Source organism: Vicugna pacos, chromosome 9 (genome assembly GCF_048564905.1).
Source record: "Vicugna pacos chromosome 9, VicPac4, whole genome shotgun sequence".
Taxonomy (NCBI): Eukaryota; Metazoa; Chordata; class Mammalia; order Artiodactyla; family Camelidae; genus Vicugna; species Vicugna pacos.
In genome coordinates, this window is record NC_132995.1 from 15,184,849 (window position 1) to 15,206,670 (window position 21,822).

The 21,822-nt window shown below is 44.9% G+C and overlaps 1 protein-coding gene across 1 annotated transcript; it reads left to right on the forward strand.

Moving 5' to 3' along the window:
* The first annotated feature begins 9,360 nt into the window (after window positions 1-9,360).
* Window positions 9,361-21,195, forward strand: PRODH2 (proline dehydrogenase 2). Its single transcript, XM_006217045.4, has 10 exons — window positions 9,361-9,534; window positions 9,611-9,807; window positions 9,898-10,036; window positions 10,116-10,202; window positions 15,009-15,089; window positions 15,169-15,324; window positions 15,403-15,569; window positions 19,417-19,527; window positions 19,915-20,000; window positions 20,949-21,195. Exons 1-10 carry the CDS (start codon window positions 9,361-9,363, stop codon window positions 21,131-21,133), a joined length of 1,383 nt encoding a protein of 460 aa, XP_006217107.2. The 3' UTR covers window positions 21,134-21,195.
* Window positions 21,196-21,822: the final 627 nt, after the last annotated feature.

The window sequence follows — 21,822 nt, forward strand, 5'->3', positions numbered from 1 at the left end:
GTGAATTGTAAAAGACATCTCAATAATGAAAAGCTATTCTGAGGGTCTTTATGCTGTTTTAAAGTAAAATTTCAGAAGTGGGGAAAGACATATTAAAAACTCAATTCATTTTGAGTTCAACAACATCTGAAATATCTAATAATAAGTGGAATTTATGAACCATTGTTATATCCTACCTGTATTATTATTTTCCACAGTTATCTATAACATAATGTGTAAGCTATGACACATATGTAAACATAGACTATAGAAAATAAAATAAATAGATTTTACTGAAACAAGCTAGAAAAGAATACACAGTGTATAATTTTATTTCTAGAAATTCTAGAATGAGCAAAGCTAATCTATGGTGACAGAGCAGATCAGTGATTGCCTGGGGCCATGAGAAGGAATTGTTGCAAAAAAAGCATGAGAGAACTTTTTGAGGGTGATAGAAATGTTTTATATCATGATTGTAGTAATGATTACATAGGTGTATAGATGTGTTAGAACTCATTGAACAGTACACTTAAAATGAGTGCATTTTAGGATACATAAATTATGCTTCAGTAAAGGTAAGTTTAAAAACAGTGTCCAGGGGGGTGGGTATAACTTAGTGATAAAGCATATGCTTAGTACTCACGAGGTCCCGGGTTCAATTCCCAGTACCTCCATTATAAAAAAGAAAATACAAAGTGAAAACAGGGTCCGTAATAAAGCAGCCCAGCAAGAGAATTGTTATTCTTTGCATTCAAAACAGGAAAAGATAACTGGGAAATTTGTCTATTTCCATGGAGAACAGAGTATAGTTAAGTGTAATCTTTCTTTAGGCTTCCATTTCTACTTTATTAACCATATTATCAAAACTGTTTAGTTCAAATGCTTGTCCATATATTATTTTTTATTAACATAGACTAAGGTAAGTTTTTATACCACAGCACTTGAATACACAAATACATTACAGTCCAAATGATTTCCCTTTAATTAAGCATTTATTCGGTTCCTAAGAGTAGAATTTTTCTAACTGTATTTTTCCTTTTCTAAGAAGAAAACTACCACATTCTATTTCCACATTGGCTAAGCAGGAAAGATGAATTTATTGGCTCTTCTGGCTGACAATCCCAAGGGAGTGTTGGCTTCAAACACCGCTGGATCCAGTATGGAAACAAAGCTATAAGAGATCTACTTCTCTGTATCTCTTGACTTTGCTTTTCTCTGTGTTGACTTCATTCTTGGGTAGACCCTTCATATGGGAGACAAAGAGGGCCACTTACAGTTCCAGGCTGGCATTCCACAAGTTCAGTAGTCAGAGTATTTCTTTTGCCAACACTTTTGGAAAGTGCTAGGACTGTCTTTCATCAGCCCAGTTTGATGTCCATTCCTGAACTAATCATTATGGCCAGGGAACAAAATATGTGGATAATCCAGGTCCTGGGTTGCTCAGCACCACATAAACCACCTGGGTAACTCCAAAGGAACCCCCAGGCTGCAGCTGGGTCTCTTCAGGCATTTCTGACTTCCTCTTTGCCACTGCCTGAATAAATGTAACACATATCTATTGCTTCTGTCTGCTTAGAATCGAGTCTGTATTAATTTATGTAGATATCATTGAATAAGACAAGTTCCTAATTATGCCAAGCCCCTGGATCCAGCTATACCTGAAGTCAGAGCTACTCCTGGACTATAAATGCCCCTTCCCTCTTAGGTCAATATGAACGGTGCCTTCAGTTAGTTGCAACCCTTTCCTTTAAGCCAGTTTGAATGGGGTCTTTAGTAAACTGATACAGAAATGAACAATTTGCAAGGGGCAGAAACTCACTCAAACCAGTAGAGCATTTATTAGTTACTAAGAGAAAAGCGGTAAATTTCACAGTGGAGGGAACCTGACAAATGTCACCTTACCAAATTATCAAAGTTAACATTATCAGATAGGGAAAAACTGGATGTCACGGGCCTCTTGCTCATGGGAATGTAAATTAAGACACTTTGCCAAACTGTTTGGCTATATCTACTAATGCTGAACATACAAATACCATACAACCCTGTAATTATACTTCTAGGTTGACGTCCAATAAAAATGCTTATAAATGTGAATAAGAAACATGAACTGGAAAGTTCGTTGCTACCAGAAATTGGAGACAAGCAAAGTGTCCATCAAAGGAGAATGAGTAACTATACAGTATATTCATCTAGTGGATACTATGAGAGTGAGGACAAATGAACTACTGATCAACAACATGGGTGAATCTCTCAAACACAATATTGAATCAAGTAAGTCAGACCCCAAAGAGAACATATTGTATGATTCATCTGCTTAAAGTTAAAAATGGTCTGAACTAATTTGTGATATTAAAAGTCAAGAGTGATTTTCTTTGGAGAGAGGGAGACAGTGATTGGAAAGGGGCACAAAGGAGGGCTTCTAAGGGGTTGATAGTGTTGTTTTTTGACCTGGATGCTGGTTACACAGGTGGTGTCACTTTCTGAAAATTTATCACACTGAATACTTGTGATCTGTGTTATACGTTATTAAAATTTCATATTACAGCTCATATATGGCACTATGTTGGAATTATGATTTTCTGATATGAAAAACAACTCATGGTACCATTCTGAACACATAAATTATAATTGTCACTCTATTTACATCATAGTTTAGTTTCAGAAAAAAAGTATTTTAAACCATACCAAAACTTTTCATACACGTGTATTCGTGTTATATTAATAATCTCAGATAATTATAAACTTTTCTTTTTACCCTTCTGAATGCCTTTAAGGGTGATTTCAAGTTGTTCAAGACTCAGATGGAGTTTCCAGCCTGCCTTGTCCCTGGCCTCTAAATCTCTGTCGCGCCCTTTAAATCACTGAGGCAACCAAAAACGTTTCCGCAAATTTACAAAACTCCCACCAGGGGGCGGTACTACCCCGTTTGAGAAGATCCAATCTAGCAGGTTGTGTACTGGGATCTGGAGCTCGCAGGACAGTGCTGGAGATAAAAACCTGGTGATGGTGATGGTAGGAGTGTCCTCTGAATATTAGGCAGTTGCCGAGTCCCAGATTAAAGGCTAAGTAACTGAGCAGGGCATGGAGGCATAGAGGACCGCAGGAGCACCGTTTCGGGAGGGATTTTCCTAAAATTGTCGCTAAAGAATGAAAACGAATATAGTTTGTATATGTATGACTGAAACATTATGCTGTAAATATGACACCAGAAATTGACACAACATTGTAAACTGACTATACTTCAACAACAAAAGAACTCGATCACCATGCTGCAAAGAAATCCCATCCTGGGACAATCTGTACTTTTCACATTTGTAAGTATCAACATCAGACTGATAATAATCTCATCACCACATCCCAGTTTACCCCCATGTCTCTACCGTAGGAGAAGAACTAAATTCTGATTGGTTAACACGTTGTCAGAGGTCAGAGAGCAGGACTTCCTCCTCCTACTACAGGAAACAAGACAACCACACACATCACCAGTTCCGTGTACGTGTGGCTCACCTATGCCTAATTTGAGAAAGGAGCAAATTAGTTCTCCCTTCAATAATCTCCCTCTATCGCCATCAACCTTTGAGATCCCTAAATGCAAGCAATTCACCTGCTATGTTTGGTTCTATCTCCTTGAGAACAAGCAAGGGGGAGAAAACAGTAAGACCCGCCAGCTGAGAAATAAAAATTATCTTCCACAAATGCTACGAAGGTGTTTTTTTTTCCACCTAGAACTGAGTTTTCCCACTGCTGTATATCTCCTTGAAACTTAATTAAAGAGCAATCTGGGCCCGTCTGCCTACCCATCAGCCTAAATATCCTGGGAAAACATCAATCATGCTGGGTAACTAAGTTTATCATGAGACCCTCTCACCAGAGAGAGGACGATCTTGGTACTGCCTTTGCTGGGGTGATGAATACAACCCCACAGCACCTGGATAAGCAATGCTGCTGTCAGCAACCACTCTCCAAGCAGCTCTATGTCTCCCAGCTGACCCTTACTCTGTCTCCTGCCAGGTCATGATTTTTTTGAGGGAGTGATGCTTGGGGCTTCTTCTACTTCTTGCTGGATCAGCACTGACTCAGGAAGTGAGTCTTATGGGGGGAGGGTACAGCTCAGTGGTAGAGCGCATGCCTAGCATGCACGAGGTCCTGGGTTCAATCCCCAGTGCCGCCACTAAATAAATAAATAAATAAATAAATAAATAAACCTAATTACCCTCCACCCACAAACAAACAAAAAACAAAGAAGTGAGTCTTATCCAGCACCTAATTGTTCCAAGTCCCTTGTCCAGCAAATGCCAAAAGAAATCACTAAATCATTCATTCCTTCAACAAAAATGAAGTCCTACGCTAAGCGGGGATATATTAAGGGTGAAAACAAATGTGGCCCCCACCCTCCTGATGCTCACAGTCTAGTGCCCTGGGAGAGATGAACTAAGTATTCACTGGAAGGTGACAGAAACTACAAGGCTGGTATCAGAGTATGAAATGGTTAAATCTCCCCTCAAAGGAGGGACAGGGCAGGCTTCATGGGGTGGGGGGGTGTCTTAATTCCTGAGACCTGAGGACATGTGGGAGTTAATTAGGCAAATAAGGAAGGAAGGAAGGAAGGGAAGAATTTTAAGGGAAAAGAAACAGTAAGTGGAAAAGCCCTGAAACAGGAGGAAGTTGGTGTGCCTGAGGGGCAGCTAGGAGTAAAAGAGGATGCAGGCCGGAGGCAATGTGGGAGCAAGTCAGAGAAGTGAGGGGCCAGGTTGTGGGGGCCACACTTCTTAGCTGGAGAGAACATTTTAATCACCAGGGGAGCTGGTGACACACCCAATGCCCGTGACCAGTTATATCAGACTCTCTGGGGTGGGCCCAAACATCAGAATTTTAAAGAACCCACGGAGTGCTGGAAACAATGCAAATCTCCTTCAGCAAATGGATGGATGGCCATACTGGGATACATCCACACAGTGGGAAACCACACAGCATTTAAAGGGAGCAAACTCTTGATACATGCAACAACTGAGATGAGTCTCAAAGGCATGTGCTGAGTGAAAGAATCCAGTCTAAAAATTACATACTGTATGATTTCATATATTTGACATCCTCAAAAAGACAAAACTACAGTGATGGAAAAGAGATGAGTGGTCATCAGGGCTTATGAATGGGGAGAGGGTGTGACTATAAAAGGAGTTTTGGAGTGATGATGAGATAATTCCTATCTTGATTGAAATGCGGGGGTTAAATGGAACTTTACATATGTCAAAACTCATTGAACTGTACACCAAAGGAAAAAAGTTGTTTTTAGCATATGATAATTTAAAACATAAATTGTAAAAAATATCTTGCCAAGTGATCTCAATGTCGAGACAATGGTGACAGGTCCTGGAGACCATTTGGAGGTTTTCCTTTATCCTCAGAGCAATGGGGAGCAAGAGTAGGGCATCCCTGAGATGGGAGCCCTGCAGGAGGAGTCCCATGCTGAGCCTGATCCAGGGAGTGGGACATTCATTATTCTAAAGGTCAGAGGAGTGAGACACATTCTTAGTTCATTTCATCCATTCATTCAATAAAGAGTTATTCTGCAACTAATATGTGCAACTTGTACATGGGGACTGCAGCTTAAGAAACAAAACAAAACAAAGCCTTTAGGGAAGGGGAAGGAGTAGTTTAGAGACTGCAAGGGGAAACTTGGGAAGGGGGTCAGATGAAGCCAAGTGTCTCTGATCCCTACATTTGGCTGGAGTCTCTATTCATTCCTGAAAGCTGGAGTTCCCATAGGAAAGTTTTGGGGGATCAGAGTAAGAGGACAGTATCCCTCATGTCACCTGATCAAAGTCTCTGTGCCTGTAACCTTTGGGACTTAGGGTTCCCATGAAGGATTTGGGGGGATCTCCCCATCCACACAGCCCCCTGTGAATCCCCTCCTCCAGCCCCACTCCAATCCAGCCTTATCCTTGTGCCCCAGTCTTGCTCCTCCCCTGGCTTCTTGCCTCAGTCTCTCTCTCTGACCTACTTTCTTCTTGGCAGCCAGGGGGAAATCTTCCTAACGTCTAAATCTGAGAGTCTGTCTTCCCTACCTAGCATCTTCCATGGCTCCCTACTGCCCTCAAAGTAAAATCAGCCATTCATAATGAATATTTAAAGTCCCTCATAATATCACCTCAAAAGATTATTTTGTTTCTGGCTTCTCTTCTCTCCCTACATTTTCCTAAACTCTTGTCCTCCTTGTCCCCCAGTGAAACATGTGAAGACATTGAACTTAACCCCTCATTCTGCCTCCTATGCTCCTGTCGGAGATGGTCAGGCAGAGCTGTTGAGGATTTAGGAAGGTAATCACACGATAGTTAAGAAGCTGGGCTTGGGGACTCTGGAGACAACTTAAATGGTTACCAGAAGGAGACTGGCCAAACGAATTATGGCTTTAGATCCAAACTGTGGTTTACAGGGAATATAGAAGATAAAGGAACACATTACATGACATTACAAGGAAATAATCAGACAAATACAATCTGGAGGACATTCTACAAGACAACTTTAAACTTTGTTTGCAGATTTTCATGGTAAATATCAGGGAAAGTGGAGAAATGATCAATAACAGGAGTCCATACAACTGAACAATCTGCAAATGTGAAAAATAGGGCAGATCAGCAAACTATAGAGGAAATGAGCAAAACCAAAGTTTGAAAAAATCAACAAGATTGATAAAAATCCTGTTAGACTGATCCAAAAAAAAAAAAAGAGAGAGAGAGAGAGAGAAAGAGAGAGAACAGGAATTACCAACACCAAAAATGAAAGAGAGGTTGTCATGCCAAGTTTTATCATCATTAAAAGTATTTAAAGGGAGGGGGAGGATATAGCTCAAGTGGTAGAGCACATGCCTAGCATGCATGAGGTCGTGGGTTCAATCCCCAGTCCCTCCTCTAAAAGTAAGCAAATCTAGTTACCTCCCCACCAAAATTAGAAAATTAAATAATACAGTAATAAATGACTAAAATATAAAAAGAGGATGTAAAGGGAATATTATGAATGACTTTGTGCCGATAGCTTTGACAATTTAGATGAAATGGCAACTCCTTGAAAATCACAACATATAATAGCTAACCCAAGATGCAATAGAAAATATGAAGAGCCTTGTATTTAATAAAGAAATTGAACTCATTATTAAAATTCTTCCCACAAAGAAAACTCCAGACCCAAATGGCTTCACTGGTGAATTCTATCAAAGATTAAAGGAAGAAATAACATAAAATCTTTCCAATCTGAGACACAGTTATATGTGCTGAGATGGGAATGATCCTTCAAAATGTGTTAAGTGAAAAAAACATGCAAAGGGACAAGTAATATTTTCTCATTTATGTAATAAAAAGGAGATACGTAGGTGTGTTTCTACTTACAAACTATCCTCTGCAAGGATATCCCATTGCCTTAGAGGTGGGAAATTGAGGGAATGAAATTCAGGAGTGAGAGAAAGACTGTTTCACTCCATTCCCTTTTGTTATTATTTTAGTTCTTTAATGTGAACTGTGCATGTAATAAAATAAGTTTAAAGACTTTTTTTTTGCTCAGGATTTGCTGGATTTATAGTCTGACTCTTGTCACTTGGTTCTGCGAATTGGGTACTGAAGAAAAGACTGTAGAAAGGGGTGGTTAAAATCTTAACCAACTGGCTGTGTGACTTCAGATAGGTATCTCGACCTCTCTGAGCCTCCACTTTTACCATCTGTGAATTGGAGGTTGTGCAATAAAGCATTAGTTTTGTCCAGTTCCTGGGAGTTTAGCCCTTGGAATATTCTGCTTGGTGAGAGTGTCTTTTTAAACCTAGGGTCCTTGGGTCATGCAGTCTAAGCTTGACCCTTGGGATGGGGTTAGAGACTAAGGTCAATCATGTGGGAGGTCAGCCATGCCCATGTGATTGACCCCCAATAAAAAACCTGGATGCCACTGCTCATGGGAGTGTCCCTGGCTGTGGTGCTCCATGTGTGTTGTCACATGTTGTTCCTGAGAGAATTGAGCACCATTCGCTTGGCTCCACACGGAGAGGACAACAAGAAGTTTCAGCCTGATGTCTGCAGGACCCTCTGGGCCTCTTCCCTTTGCTATGTTTAATCTGTATCCTTTTACTGTAATAGATCATAACCGTGAGTAAAATGAGTTTTCTGAGTTCTGTGGGTCCTTTTGGTGAATCAGTGAACTTGAGGTCATTTGGGGGATCCCTAGGCATGAGGGTGATTAATGGCATATATCTCAGCAGGGGCACGGGGAGCAATGAGGTTGTACATACACAGAACTTAATAATCACAGTCAGTACTTACTGAGCACATACTGTGTCCTGGGCTGTGTGTATCCATGAGCTCCCTGGATCTTCAAAACAACTCCGTGAGACTCATATCATGATTAATTTCTTTTATTTTATTGTGAAATGTACATTTTGGAGTATAAAATATAGGTGTATGGCTTTAAAAAATATTTATAATGTGAATAACTGTGAACCATCATCAGGTTAAGAAAAAAGGACATAGAAGTTCCCATGAGCCCCTACCCAGTTAAAAATCCTCTAATTCCTTGAGGTAACCACCTCTCTGCCTTTTGTGATAATAGTTTCTTTACAGTGTGACTACTTATGTATGTATCCCCCACACTATTGTCATTTCATTTTCCTTGCTTTCAAGTTTATTGAATAAAGTAATATAGCATGTTGGTGTCTAGTTTCTTTCCCGCAACGTGTGTGTGAGATTTATCCATGTGGTTGTATGTATCAGTAGTTTATTCTTTTTCGTTGTTGTATAGTATTCTGCTGTGTGAACATACCACAATGTATTTATCCATTCTCCAGTTGATGGAAATTTGGGTAGTTCCCACTTGGGGCTATTGCAGACAGTGTTGCTATGAGCATTCCTTCCTGTATGTTTCCTGATGTTCAAGTTCTCTAGCATATGTACTTAATATTGAGCAGGTGGGTTAAAGGTTATGTACATTTTCAAATTTCTTCAATAGCATTACACTCTTTCCCATTTTAAGATGAAGCGATTGCAACAAGAGAGGTTAATAACTTTCCCAAGAGCACAAAGCCACACTGCCTTCCTCCCAGGGCCCACACTCTCTCTCACTTAACACCCATTGGCATATGATGGGCACCAAATAATTATGAGCTGTTATGCTGAGGGTCTTTGGGGGCTGGTATTGGGGGTTCATTCCTGTTGCCATTATTCTGAACTATGTCCCCATAAGTTAATAATTAACTGCCCCCCAAAGAGCCTGTGATCTTAAAGATTTGCCTTTCCCTGGCCACTGCCTGGTTAATCAGTCACTGTCCCTGGCCGGGCAAGGGGCACTTGGTAGACCTACTGCCTTCAAAGCCCCTTTACCTGGTGCAGAAGTGGCAAAGGATTCCTGATGCTCCGGACCTGTCGTGTTCTCTACTCCCAAGCTGGCCCCTCTGCTGGGGGCTGGCAGCCCCTGAGCTTTGATGGTGGGGCCTTCCACCTCAAGGGCACGGGAGAACTGACCCGGGCTTTGCTGGTGCTACGGCTGTGTGCCTGGCCCCCTCTGGTCACCCACGGCCTGGCGGTGAGCACTGACCCCAGGGACTGGCCTTGGTGATTCCCAGGGCCAGCCTCTAAGCCCTCGCTCCCTGTCACTCCAGCTCCAAGCCTGGTCTCAGCGACTCCTGGGCTCCCGGCTGTCGGGTGCGCTTCTCCGAGCATCCATCTACGGGCAGTTTGTGGCCGGTGAGACCACAGAGGAGGTGAAGGGCTGTGTCCAACAGCTCCAGACCCTGGGCCTCCGGCCCCTGCTGGCAGTGCCCACTGAGGAGGAGCCAGACTCAGCTGTTAAGACTGGGTGAGTAGGGGCCCAGGGCCCAGGGAGGCCGGGAGGATGGCAGGGCGGGGGTTAGTGGGTTTCAGGCCCTGACGGCTGCTGGCTGGGCAGTGAGGCCTGGTATGAGGGGAACCTCAGTGCTATGCTGCGATGTGTGGACCTGTCACGAGGCCTCCTGGAGACCCCTGGCCCAACCGGAAACATCCTCATGCAGCTGAAGATTACGGCGCTGACCAGCACTCGGCTCTGTGTAAGGGACTGGCAGGGTGGGAGGGGAGGGTGTGGCAACCCACCAGGTCCCCTCACCATCCCACCACCACCCTTTCCAGAAGGAGCTAACCTCATGTCTCAGAAGGCCATGGGATTCCTTGGAGCTGAGCCCTGAGAGACTGGCAGAATCCATGGACTCGGGGCGGGTAAGGACCACAGGCTGGGGGAGATCGAATGGTAGGTGGGGGAAATTGGGGGAGAGGAGTCCCCTGAACTTGGAGGCAGCAGGCATTTGCAAGCAAGATGTTCAAAATATTTAACTACGTCTGCTTCTCAGGCTTAGAATGAGCAGAATAAATGTGGCTATAGCCCTGAGGCATGGCTGGAATAAAGGGAATATGGGCCACCTGGGGACTTTAGAGGAGGAGCCTGGGGGCTGGGAGCTCTCAGAGGAGTGACTGAGACACCAGTTCTTCACCAACTGGAAGGAAATAATCTATATTTTATCAATCAACTCAGCTGCGCTAGTTGGGGCTTATGATTAGACCAATGGGGTTTGGGTTCATTCATTCATTCTTTCATTTCTTCTTTATTTCCCTGTCTTATTTCTACCCTTCCTGCCATTGGCAACCACTCCATCCTACATAACATGTATCTCCCTGTTACCATGATTTTGTTTTGCCAAGTATATGCTGTTTGGGGGCATATTTTCCCAACATTTTATTATGAAAATTGTCAAACATACAGAAAGTTTGGAAGAATTTTACAGTGAACACATGTATCTGCCACCATTAACATACTTTATTTTTGTAAAATTTTATTTATTTATTTTTTGGGGGGAGGGTAATTAGATTCATTTTTTCATTTTTTAATGGAGGTGCTGGGGACTGAATCCAGTACCTCATGCATGATAAGCACACACTCTACCACTGAGCTCCACCCCCCTTAACTATACCTGCTTTAAATCACATCTCTCCCTCTATCCATTCCTCTACCCACCCATCAACCCATCTTATTATTTGATGCATTTCAAAGTAAGTTGCAGACATCAGCACATTTCTTCCCCAAAGGCTTCAGAATGCACATCTCTAATTAGAGCTCAGTAATTACTTCTCTTCAGGTAAAATTTACATACAATGAAACGCACAAATTGTAAATGTACCCTTTGATGAGCTTTGACAAATACACACCTGAGCAATTCAAATCCCTATCAAGGTACAGAACATTTCCATCACTGCATAAAGGCCACCTTGTGCCCTTCTCCATCAAGCTGAGGGGTAGAGTTTTATTTATTTCTTTATTTTTAAAAATTGAAGTATAGTTGATTTGCAGTTGTGTTAGTTTCTGGTGTACAGCAAAGTGATTTGGTTACACACATATATATTCTTTTTCATATTCTTTTCCATTATGATTTATTATAAGATATTGAATATAGTCCCCTGTGTTATACAGTAGGAACTTGTTTTATATATAATAGGTTTGTATCTACTAATCCTAGACTCCTAACTTATCCCTCCCCTACCCCCTTTCCACTCTGGTAACCATAAGTTAGTTTTCTATGTAAGTTTATTTCTGTTTTGTAAATAAGTTCTTTTGTATAATTTTTTTAGTTTACACATTTAAGTGATGTCATATAGTATTTGTCTTTCTCTGTCTGACTTACTTCACTTGGTATGGTAATCTCTAGGTCCATCCATGTTGCTGCAAATGGCATTATTTTATTCTTTTTATGGCTCAGTAGTATTCCATTGTATGCATATACCACATCTTCTTTATCCAATCATCTGTCGATGGACATTTAGGTGGCTTCCATGTCTTGGCTGTTGTAAATAGCGCTGCTATGAACACTGGGGTGCATGTATCTTTTCGAATTATAGTTTCCTCAGGATATATGCCCAGGAGTAGGGTTGCTGGATCATATGGCAACTCTATTTTTAGTTTTTTAAGGGATCTCCATACTGTTTTCCATAGCGGCTGCACCAATTTGCACTCTGAGGCTTATAGTTTTAAATGCACACAAGTGGAATTATGTTGTCTATCTTATTCTATTTCTTACTTTTCCCACTGAGCACTCCAATTTTAAGATCCACCCAAATGTCTCTGTGTACATAGAACCCATTGTTTCTAATTGCTGCTTCTGGCCGCTAGGTTTACCTCTCCTGAGATGGACACCTGGGTGGCCTCTGAGTCTCCACCTCCCAAAACAGTGCTGCCCAGGACCTGCTGATGTGTCCTTTTTTAATCTGTGAATTTTAATTGTGTCACAGAATGCATAGAAGCAGGATTTAATGCTTCAAAGGATCCGCTCTGAAGTGTAACGAGTTTCACCTCTTCATGTGAGGACAGTGATAGTAACTTCTTCCCAGGGTGCTTTTAAGGACTAAAGCCCCTGCCAGGCTGGCATTTGCATGAGGAACAGAGGGGCCCTCCTCCTTCTGCGTCCTTTGCTTTCCGTGGCTGTCCCAAGACCATCACACCTGCTTTCCCTTTTCCATCTCCACCAGCTCATTCTCAATCTTTGTTAGGTTTTACTCCACCTGACTCTTAAATCTGGAGGTTCCCCAGGGCTAGGTCTCGGCTCACTCCCCTCTCACTCCTTGCTCCTCTCGAAGGGGCCTTCTCACTCTCAGCCTCAGTTTCTCCATTCTGCACTCACAATGCCCTCATTTCTGTCTCCAGCCCCAGCCTTTCCCCTGAGCCCCCTGGACACCTCCCACTGGATGTCCTCCAGACCCCTCACACCCACTGGGTCCCAAGCTGGCTCAGTGTCTCCCAACTTGCCCCTTCTTCCCATCCCCATCTCAGCCCAACCACCACCATCCCAGATCCGAGCCCCCACCCATCCTCGGTCTTCGCATCCACTGGTTCCACAGCACAATTCATGACTGTTCCCTTTCACTGCCATATCCCCCACCCCCGGGCACCTAGATAAGATATGACAAACAAATGTTAAATATATGAATAAATGCACAAAGCAAGTGAGTTTGAACCCACAAATTAATGGTAGAAAAACTTCTGATCACTCACAACGTGCCACGCACTGTCCTAAGTGATTTCTATATGTTTAGGGGAAACATTTACTCTCTGCCTATGAGCAGGTGTATAGGGTGATGGTTAGGAGGTCAGGCTCCGGAGAAGCTGAGGTTTAAATCCCAGGTCAAGCTGTGTGACTTTAGACAAGTGTCTTTGCCTCTCTGTGCGTCAGATTCTCCCTCTGTAAAACAGGGATAATAATAGCCCCCACCTCAGAGGGTGATGAAGGGTAAATGAGTACCTGAAATAGGTACTTATCTGGCACTGAGTAAGCCCTCTGTGAGGGTGGCAGCTTCACCAGCTGTTTGTACCTAGCACCCCCCGACCCCTGGGGTGATAACTTAAGCCAGAGGGAGACAATTCTGATTAGGGAGAACTGGGCAGGTGTCTCTAGCTCTTCCCTCCTTCTGGAGAGAGTTTTCTCCCCCAAGATGGGGTCCCTATTGATCCTGTTGGCTATAACAGAGCACTAAATTCCACCTGCTTCTCTGTCTTTAACTTCCCAATTTCTTTGACCCCAGCTGGACTCCCTGAGTCAGCAGCAGCTCACAATCACCCTTGAATCCCCATAGGACTGTGAGTTAGGGGCAGTAATTATTTCCACGTTACAAATGTATTCATTTCCTAAATGTTTACTGAACATCGACTATGTCCCAGGTGCTATGCTGGGGGTGGAGCTGATGGCCAAGACAAGCAAAATCTCTGCCCCTGAGGCACTTGATGGCCAGTCAGTAAGGACCAGAGACGATCAGTCATTAAAGCCAAAGCTGATATGTAACAAGTTAGGTATAAAAAAGCATTGAACAGTAAAATAAGGCTGAGGAAGCAGAAAGGAAAGCCCCAGGTAGGGAGTTGCACATTTAAACCAGGGAAAACCTCGTGGAGAAGATGACATTGGAACAAAGACCTAGCGGAGAGGTAGGCGGACATCTGAGGGGAGGTGTTCCCAGCAGAAGGAATAGCTGGAGCAAAGCCCTCTGAGGTGAGAAGGTACTTGGCATAGTTGAAGACTAGCAGGGAGGCCAGGGAGGCTGGAGGTGGGTGAGTGAGGTGGAGGGTGGGAGGAGGTGAGAGCTCGGGGCCGGACAGGGGAGCCTTGTGTGTTACAATGATGCCTTTGGCATTTCATGAGGAAACTGAAGTCCCAAGAGACTAATATGAGGTAACACTTGTGGCTCTGATTATGAGCTAGCTACTGTTCTAAGCACTTTCTTTTCTTTCTTTTTTTTTTTTTTTTAAATTGAAGTATAGTCAGTTTACCATGTTGCATCATTTTCTGGCATACAGCATAATGTTTCAGTCATACATTTACATATATATATTTCTTTTCTTATTCTTTTCCATTATAGGTTACTATAAGATATTGAATACAGTTTCCTGTGCTATACAGTAGAAACTTATTGTTCATCTATTTTATATATAGTAGTTAATATTCTAAGCACTTTCTACATGTTATTTCATTCCATGTCATTTCACTTCTCTCAGCTTCGGTCTCACTGGAAAAGGGAGCTTGGAATAACACCGGCTCACTATGATCATTGTAAATCAATATGACAGTGTATGAAGTCACCTATTACTGTAACAATAAGAACATGTACTGAGTGCTTATCATATGTGGCCACCGTCCTGTCCTGGCACGTCTCACATATGAACCCATTTTTATCCACACAGCAACTACATAAGATTGATGCTATTAGCATCTCCATTTTACAGAGGAGAAAATGGAAGCACAGAGTGGTTATCTGACTTGCTTGAGGCCACACAGTGTAAGTGGTGGAGCCAGGAGTCACACTCAGATTCTGGGCTCTTAACCGCTGTATTACACGTCAACAAACAGTATCTATGTGACATAGCTACTTTTCAGATTTCTAACAATTTCTAAACTTTTTTTCCCCCTTCTTGGTGGTGGGGAGAGGAGACTTAGGACCCAGAAGTGCCCAGTAGCCCTAGCTGCTTTCATTTCCCCGCTGCCCTTCCAGGACCTCCAGATCTCCTGCCTCAGTGCTGAGCAAAACCGGCATCTCCAGGCATCTCTGAGCCGCTTGCACTGGGTGGTACAGGTAACACCTCTGCTGGGATTTGGCTCTGCTGCACCTGTTGCTCACCTAGGGGCCCAACCACAGACTCTCCCACCCTCAGCGTGCCCGGGCCCAGCACGTGAGACTCCTGGTGGATGCCGAGTACACCTCGCTGAATCCTGCCCTCTCTCTGCTGGTGGCTGCCCTGGCCGTGCGCTGGAACAGCCCCAGGGAAGGCGGGCCCTGGGTGTGGAACACTTACCAGGCCTATCTGAAGGTGTGTGGTGCACTCGGGGTTGGGTAGGAGGACCGCAGGCCGGGGTTCCAGCACCCTGACCCTAAGCTGCGCCACCAGGACACCTACGAGCGGCTGAGGCAGGATGCTGAGGCTGCAGACCAGGCTGGCCTGGCCTTTGGAGTGAAGTTGGTGCGAGGGGCGTATCTGGACAAGGAGAGAGAGGTGGCCCGGCTCCAGGGGACTGAAGATCCCACTCAGCCTGACTACGAGGCGACCAATCAGAGGTGGGACTGGGCTAGACTGGCCTCTGAGATGAATAGTGCTAATCTCTAACCTCTCATTAGAGCTCACTGCCTGTGGTGCTACGTGTCCCATGTGTGTCCTGCCTGTGTCTACAGACCAGTCCTGCTCCCTGGCCCAGGACACCGCCACTTCCCACCTGAACAGCAGCCTCCTCCATCCCTGCTCCCTAATCTGTTCTCTTGTGCAGCCAGAGGGATCCTGTTAACACCTGAGTCAAATCTTGTCCCTCCTGAGTTCAAACTCCTCCCGTGGATCCCTGTTCACCCTCCATAAGCCCCAGATCCCCTCGCTCACTTGACTCCAGCCACAGTGGTCCCCTTGATGATCCACCCCAGGGCCTTTGCACTTCCTGTTCCCACTGCCCAGAATGGTCTCCCTCCAGACAGCTGCTTGGCTCAATCCCTCACCTCCTTAGGTCTTGTTGGTACCTTCTCAGGTGACCTTCCTGCCCTCCCTATCTAAAAACTCCCTACACCCACTCTCCCTGGATTTATTTTTCTCCGGGATTTATCTGCAGCTGAGATTCTATCCAGTTTCACATTCAGCTGTTCCTTGTCTGTCTCCCTGACTAGAGTGTGGGCCCAGGAGGGCAGGGCTTTCTGATTTGTTTTTTCACTGCTGAACCCCTAGTGCTTAAAATCATGCCTGCTGCATGGTAGGTGCTGGGTACAGACCTGTTGAGTGAATAAATGAATAATCCCAAGTAGTAGATACTATTATTATCATCCCCACTTTACAGACGATGAAAACGAGGCCCGGAGAGGTGGGATCACTTACTCCGAGTCATAGAGTTAGCAAGTGACAGCTCCAAGAGTTGAGCCTAGGCAGACTGGGTCTAGAACCTGCGTTCTGACCCACCCCAAATCACCCCTTGCTGGGGGTGAGATGTGGGTGAGTGCCTTAGACCGCCATCCTATGGCCCGCAAGGAAGGAATGTATTCTTTCAACACATCACAATAAGCCTAGTTTTCATTTGTCACCATACAATGACATCATATTGATATGGACTATATTGACCTGTGTTGGACCCTGATCACAGCAGCCACCACAGTGGCCTCCAGGCCCTGTCCTCATGGAGCTGTCAAAACCCGACTCCATTCACAGCGGGTCAAGGCGGGGTCTGCAGAGCCGCAGGGACGTACCCAGCTTCCAGGGCAAGCGGCCAAGCAGTGGTTGGAACCTAGGCTCGCATCCAAGACCCATGGAGGCTACTAGGCATGTTTGTGTCCCATAGGCTTAACCACTGGCACCATTATTTCTTTGTAATGAGATATAACTCACATACCATAAAATTTGCTCTTTTAAAGCATACAATTCAGTGGCTTTCGTAGTCTATGTGTAAGATTGTGCAGCCATCACCACTATTGAATTCCAGACCATTTCATCACCTCAGAAAGAAACCCCATATCCATTAGCAGTCACTTTCCATTCGCCCCCTCCCCTCAGCCCCTGGCAACCACTAATCTCCCTGTCTCTAGGGATTTGTGTATTCTGGACATTTCACGTTAATGGAATCATATAATATATGTGCTTTCATACGTGGCTTCTTTCATTCAGCATAGTTTTCAAGGTTGAACCATGTTGTAGCGTGTGTCAGTGCTTCATTCCTTGTTATGGTTAAATAATAGTCCCTTGTGTGGATAGATTACATTTTATTTATCCATTCATCAGTTGATGGACATTTGGATTGTTTCCACTTTTGTCAACTATGAACATTTGCCCACACATTTTTGTGTAGACATACATTTTCAATTCCCTTAAAAGTTCAGTTCTCTAAGAGTGGACTCATTGGGTCATACGGTGACTCCATGTTTAACTCTTTGAGGAACTGCCGGGTAGTTTTCCAAGATGGCTGGTGCATTTTAGATTCACATCAGCAAAGTGTGAGGGTTCCTATTTCTCCACACCCTCTCCAGTAATGTTTTAATATAGATTTTGAATAGATAATACATTCACATGATTCAAAAATTTAAATGATATGAAAATGAACACACTGACACATCTCACTTCTACCTGTACCCCCATCTAACCATGGAGTCTTCCCGCCCTACAGGGAACCACTTTTGTTAGTTTCCTTCATGTGTTTCCTGAGATCCTTCATGCATCTACAGGCAAACACCACAATTTTTGAGAATATATATGTAAAAGGCATCATGTCTACACACAGCTCCTTGCTTTTCTTCTCAACTGCGTATTTTAGAGGCAGAATAGTCTAATGTTAATGAGCCCTGGCCCTGGAGCATGAGACAGCCTAGGTTCCAATCCCAGCTCAGCCACTTCTAGCTGTGTGGTGACAAGAGACATAACCTCTCTCAGCTGTGTCTTGCCCTCTGTAAGATGGCGGTAACTGGAACAGCTACCTCGCAGAATTGATTTGAGAGTTAGATGAGTGAATGTATGCATGTCAGGCCGGGTCACAGAGGAAACAGAATTCCAAGCAAAGGGGTTTAGCTAAAGAAAATTTAGTGAAGGGTCTATTTAAGGGGACTGGGCAAGGTTAGGGGAACCCACAAGGAATGCTGAGGCGCCCAGGGCCTCACAAGAGCAGGAAGCTGTTATGACCCCTGTGCTACAGCTGAAGAGGAGGGGCCACCCCAGGGGTGGTGTGGCCACACGGAGAACAGTGAGGGTGGGCCAGGGAGGGGACTTAGGGGTGAAATACTCGAGTTCTCTCGCCTCCCACCTCCTGATCCCCTGCCATGACTCCATGGGTGATGCGGTGATGCAGGACATAAAAGCCAGCTTCCTCAGGGGCAGAGACAGGCGGAGCACCCGTCTCGAGGGCAGTGGGAGGAACCAGTGCAGTACGTGAAGTCTGGAGGTGGCACCTGGCCTACAGCAAGCTGAGAAAGCCTTTGCCGGTCTTCCTACGTTTCCACATCAGTGTCCCGAGTGCCCTTGTTCCTTTACAGCTGCGTGCACGCCACTATCCTCTGGGTGTTCGTTTAGCCATTCCCCCACTGTCAGTCATCTGGGTTGTTGCTAACCCTGTTCTGTAGACGATGCTGCAGTGAATGACCTCAGGTAAATGTCATCCCGAGTGATGGGGCCCTTTGCTGTGAGACTGGTGCCGAAGGCTATCTGTCCACCCTCATCTCACTCCATCCTCACAACAACGCTGTTAGGTGAACTTGCGTTGTTAAAGAGAAGAAACATTATAGGGTTATTTGTTCCAGTCCTATGAAAAATGTCCTGGGTAATTTGATAGGGATCACATGAAATCTGTAGATTGCTTTGGATAATATGGCCATGTTAACACTATCAATTCTTCCGATCCAAGAGCATGGAATATCTTTCCATTTCCTTAGATCATCTTTACTTTCCTTAATCAATGTTTTGTAGTTCTCCACGTATAGAAAACAAACTTATGGTTATCAGCTGGGAAAGGAGGTGAGAAGGGGTAAATTGGGAGTTCGAGATTTGCAGATTCTAACTACTATATATAAAATAGATAAACAACAAGTTTCTACTGTATAGCACAGGGAACTATATTCAGTATCCTGTTGTAACCTATAATGAAAAAGAATATGAAAAGAAACATATGTATGTATATGTATGACTGAAACATTATGCTGTACACCAGAAACTGACATAACATTGTAAATTGAATATATTTCAATTTTAAAAAAAGTTTAAAAAAAAAGAGAGAAGAAAAAGGCCCAGAGAGGGGATGTCCCTCACAGCTGAGGAAGGTGGGGTGCCAGCACTTCCTGACTCTGGGGTCCCTGCTCTGAGGCACCCCACTTCCCTAGGACAGAAACTCCTGGTCCTTGATGCCTAACCCTCACGTGCCAGGTGCTATAAGCTGAATGGAACATCTCCTTCCAGTTACAGCCGCTGTCTGGAGCTGATGCTGACCCATGTGTCCCATCGTGGCCCCATGTGCCACCTCATGGTGGCCTCCCACAATGAGGATTCTGTTCGCCAGGCAACCAAGCGGTATGAAGTGGGGGAATGGGAAATAGGTGCCCAAAGGGTAGTGGACGTGGAACAAAGGGAGGAGCAATGTGGGCCAGTAGGTCCAAAGGGGACCTTGGGAGAATATTCAAATTACTTAACCCCTGCTACACCTGTAGGTCCCATAGGCCCCAGCTGAACAAGGCATTGCTCCTTATTTGCTGGGGCCTGGGAGGTCTGAGGCTTCCAGGGAAGGAGCTGGGACTCACTGGGGAGCTTTCAGGAGGCCCCAGGGCAGTGGTTATTATCAGTGAGTTTGGAAGTATGTCAGTATTTGAATGCCTGGAACAGCCATGTGAGTACAAAGTGGCTGATTTCCAGCTCCAGATCCGGTCAATGTCTGGATTGATGATGTGGCTTTTTCTGTAGCATATGGGAGCTTGGCATTCCTCTGGATGGGCCTGTTTGTTTTGGACAACTTCTGGGGATGTGTGACCACGTCTCCTTGGCACTAGGTATGTGAATGATCCATCCCCCCACCCCCAGCCCCAGGCCTTACTCTCTCCCAGCCAGACCCCCTCTCCCATTCCCAGACAACGCCTGGCCAGGCTCCCATGCAGAGCCTGCAGCCGGCCCAGCTGCCAGACCCTTCCAGATAGATCTGTCCCATATCTGAAGGCCTTGCAGGCCTGTATCTCTGTGTCTGCAATTTGTTGTTTTTGTCGGTCTTTGGTCATGGTATCTTGTTTCCTGTGAGATCTTTACTGTCTTGCTCCTCAGGGCCTGAGACCAGAAGATGTATGTTTTCTTCTGCCAGGTGCTAAGGGGTACAAAACCACTGCACCCTAAATTCACTGCTCGAGGTTTCTTGAGAGATCTCAGAGATGCAAATTTGGGCTGCAAATATGTTAGGGGACTAACCCATGGCCACAGGCTCTCAGAGATGGATTTTTCCGTTTTCTTCCTTGCTCTACTTACGGTCAAGGCCATTCTCTGGGAGTGGGGGAAAGTGGGAGTGTTGACTTCTTGTTAACTCTTACTCTGAAGGTCTTGATGTTTGGGTTCCAACTTAATTTGGGGAAATTCTCCTTTATAATTCTCACTCTGGTCAGGCTTTGGGCCTTCATTCCTGTACCCTCTCAACTTTGAAGTCATCGAATAGCAGCTCAATTTTATCTTCAGGGTAGAAATGCCTCTGGTGTATCCCTTCCTTCTCTCGGTCCCCATTTTCTCTTAATTCTTGGATTAGTATAAATTCCTTATTCACTTGGCAGCATTTTAATAACTTGGAGAAGATTTTTTAAAATGTCTACTCCAAGATTTTTAGTTTTTTTTAGTGGGAAATTTTGTCCAATACATCTAGTCTGCCATTTTCTCAGACATGGAAGTCTTTGTTCCATGTAGGGCCTGGGGGAGCCTCTCCTCAAACATGAGCCCTTACCCTGCCAATACTCTCCCTCCAGGGCAGGCCGGCTATGCCGTGTACAAGTCCATCCCCTATGGCTCCCTGGAGGAGGTGATTCCCTACCTGATCCGGAGGGCCCAGGAGAACCGAAGTGTGCTGCAGGGCGCCCGCAGGGAACAGGAGCTGCTCAGCCAAGAACTTCGGCGGAGGCTTCTGGGGCGGGGCCTGAGGGCATCCCATTAGCACCCCCAGGGGTCACATGGTCAATAAAGGTCCTGAGTTGCTGCCCAGAGGGCTGCCTTGCACTGAAGCCGTCTTCGTGGAGAAGGGCTAATCTTCACCTTGGCCAGCCCAAGCTAGGGGGCTCTGCAGCTCAAGAGAGAGCTTTAGCTGACCCTAGAAGATGGCAAGGGCATTAATCAAAGACTAGTGAAGGCTCCCCCTGAGCCCTGAGGTAGCCTGTCCTGAGAAGGGCCTGTGGTCAGCTCTATTCAGCCAGTTAGTGGCTGATGTGAGAACTTCTTTCACTCCAAGTGAAGAGCATAGTTTATTAAACAGCAGACACTGAGGCACTGAAGTCAAGAGGCAAGGCTAAGGTCACACCTCCAGGGAGGGACAGAGAGAAGAACCAAACCACTTTATTATTTAATAAGCATTTACTGAAGCCCCTTTTGAGGTGAACAATGCTGAGGACACAACAGAGGTAAAGACAACCCCAGGCCCAGCCTCATAGGGCTCTTGGTCCAGTAGGGGGAGACAGGCCCATTTTCAGACGGTGACAGCCAGGGTGGACAGGCCTGTGATGGGGAGGGGAGCCCAGGTGGAATATCAGGGCAATGCTGGGGAAAGCCTGGAGGCTGTGGGAGGCCAGAGGAGACACCTGGTGACCAAGAGGGCTTCCCAGAGAATTCATAAGAAGAACCAAGTGAATA

Coding starts and splice junctions, on each gene's coding strand:
- PRODH2 (XM_006217045.4), top strand. CDS start 9,361: ATGCTCCGGACCTGTCGTGTTCTCTACTCCCAAGCTGGCCCCTCTGCT. Junction 10,037..10,115: donor TGACCAGCACTCGGCTCTGT/GTAAGGGACTGG, acceptor CACCCTTTCCAG/AAGGAGCTAACCTCATGTCT. Junction 10,203..15,008: donor AATCCATGGACTCGGGGCGG/GTAAGGACCACA, acceptor CTGCCCTTCCAG/GACCTCCAGATCTCCTGCCT.